Genomic DNA, 1,781 nt, shown 5'->3' on the forward strand with positions numbered 1-1,781 from the left:
GGGGCAATGCCTGTGTGTCCCACACATGTAGTCAGCCCGAAGGTGAGAGAGGAGGGCCTCACTTGGCTGGGCCACGTTCTCAGCCGTGGGGGCGCCACCTCCAGACGGTGTGGAAGGTCCCCCCACCCCCCCACCCCACCCCCGCCCGCGGCCTGGGTGGGTCCATGCAAAGGACCTGGACGGGATTTTGCCGTCAGCTGTGGCGCAGTATCTGGCATGTCCCAGCGGCCCCTGAAGGGCCGAGCCGCAGCCTCGAGGGGAGGAGAGGGGAGAGGAAGGGAGGGGAGGGGGGAGGGGAGCAGCTCCAGCCCCCGGGCTCCTGCAGCACAGCAGCCATGAATGGCCATCCAGGGCTCCCTGCAGACACTTGCGCTCTGCCCTCCACCCTGGCTGCTTCCCGGCTGGAGCGCAGGGACCCCTGTGTCTGAGAGGCTGGCTTCCCTATCTGACGCGGGGCACTGTGGGACCGTGGGGCTGCCGGTCCCCAGAGAGGCTTGGCCGTGCTCTCCCTTGTGATGGCTGCTGGGGGCCGGGGGGGGGCGTGGAGGGTGCTTCTGGGGCCAGCCGGGCTGGTGTGTTCTGCCTGTGCCCATTCTGCCCATTCACAGCTGTCTAGCACCCTCTGCTGCTGCAGGAGGATGAGGCCATGGCTCCAACCCCCTCCCCCATCCTGCATCATGGCTGGGGCCACGGGCTGCTGACCTTTGCTCCCCAGCCATCCCCCTTCTCAGCCGGCCTCTCCCTCCCAGCTTCTTATCTGTGGAGGGGCTGGAGGGCGGCCCTGGGCCCGGTCTCCAGGTTCTCTCTCCCTCCAGTGACCTCAGCCCTCCCATCACCCTAAATGAGCATCCCCCCCCCCCCCGGGCCTCTGGTGACCTCTGACCCTTGCACTCCCTACCCTGGGGCTCCCGCGCCTCCCCATGGGCCCCAGCACTGTCCCTCCTCTCAGCCCACAGCCCTAGGCTCTCGGCTCTCTCTCCCCGGCCTTCACCTCCTCTGCCGATGCAGCTTGGTTCTGGCTTTCCCTACCCCCCCCCCCCGCGCCGTCCTTCCCCAGCCCGGAACCTTCTGTGGCTCCCGTCCTGCATCCTGGCCCGGTCTCGCTCACGGTCTCCCTTCTCCCCCTCAGCCACACCCGCGGCTCTCCCATGTCCTCCTCTGCCTGGACTGTGTCAGCCCTTCTACTTCTTGCTCCGAGGTCCTTCTGAGATCAGCCCGGCTCAGCCCAGCGTCTGCTGGCCTCACCATCCTCCCCAGCCATGCTGCCTCTAGGGGGCTCCGTCTACTCCCCGCCCCTCTGGTGCTTGGCCCGTGGCAAGGCTGGACAGTGCCATGGAGGGAGGGGCCGTGGGCCGTGGAGACGCAGGCCCGGGCTCTGGAGGGGTCCGGCTCTGATGGCCACCCCGTCCTCCCCGCAGACATCAACGAGTGTGTGACAGACCTGCACACGTGCAGCCGCGGCCAGCACTGCCTGAACACTGTGGGCTCCTTCCGCTGCTACCAGGAGCTCACCTGCGAGCCAGGCTACGAGTTCAAGGAAGGAGAGTGCTTGGGTGAGGCGCCACTCCCAGTCAGCCCCACCCTGGCCACGCTGGCCACACCGAAGCCCAGCCCACGCCGGCCATACTGCCACACTGCTCACGCTGCCACACTGTCCACACTGCCCACACTGTCCACACTGCCCACACTGTCCACACTGCCACACTGCTCACGCTGCCACACTGTCCACACTGCCCACGCTGCCCACGCTGCCACACTGCCCACGCTGCCACACTGCCCAC

General features: G+C 67.9%; 1 protein-coding gene across 1 annotated transcript in view; it reads left to right on the plus strand.

Moving 5' to 3' along the window:
* Fbln2 (fibulin 2) overlaps positions 1 to 1,781 on the plus strand; it is a 47,639-nt gene that overhangs the window by 32,472 nt on the left and 13,386 nt on the right. Inside the window, exon 11 of the mRNA XM_013010324.1 lies at positions 1,419 to 1,553. Coding sequence (XP_012865778.1) covers positions 1,419 to 1,553 — 135 coding nt within the window. The remainder of the gene's footprint in view (positions 1 to 1,418; positions 1,554 to 1,781) is intronic.

Source organism: Dipodomys ordii, unplaced genomic scaffold (genome assembly GCF_000151885.1).
Source record: "Dipodomys ordii isolate 6190 unplaced genomic scaffold, Dord_2.0 Scaffold12, whole genome shotgun sequence".
NCBI classification, from domain to species: domain Eukaryota; kingdom Metazoa; phylum Chordata; class Mammalia; order Rodentia; family Heteromyidae; genus Dipodomys; species Dipodomys ordii.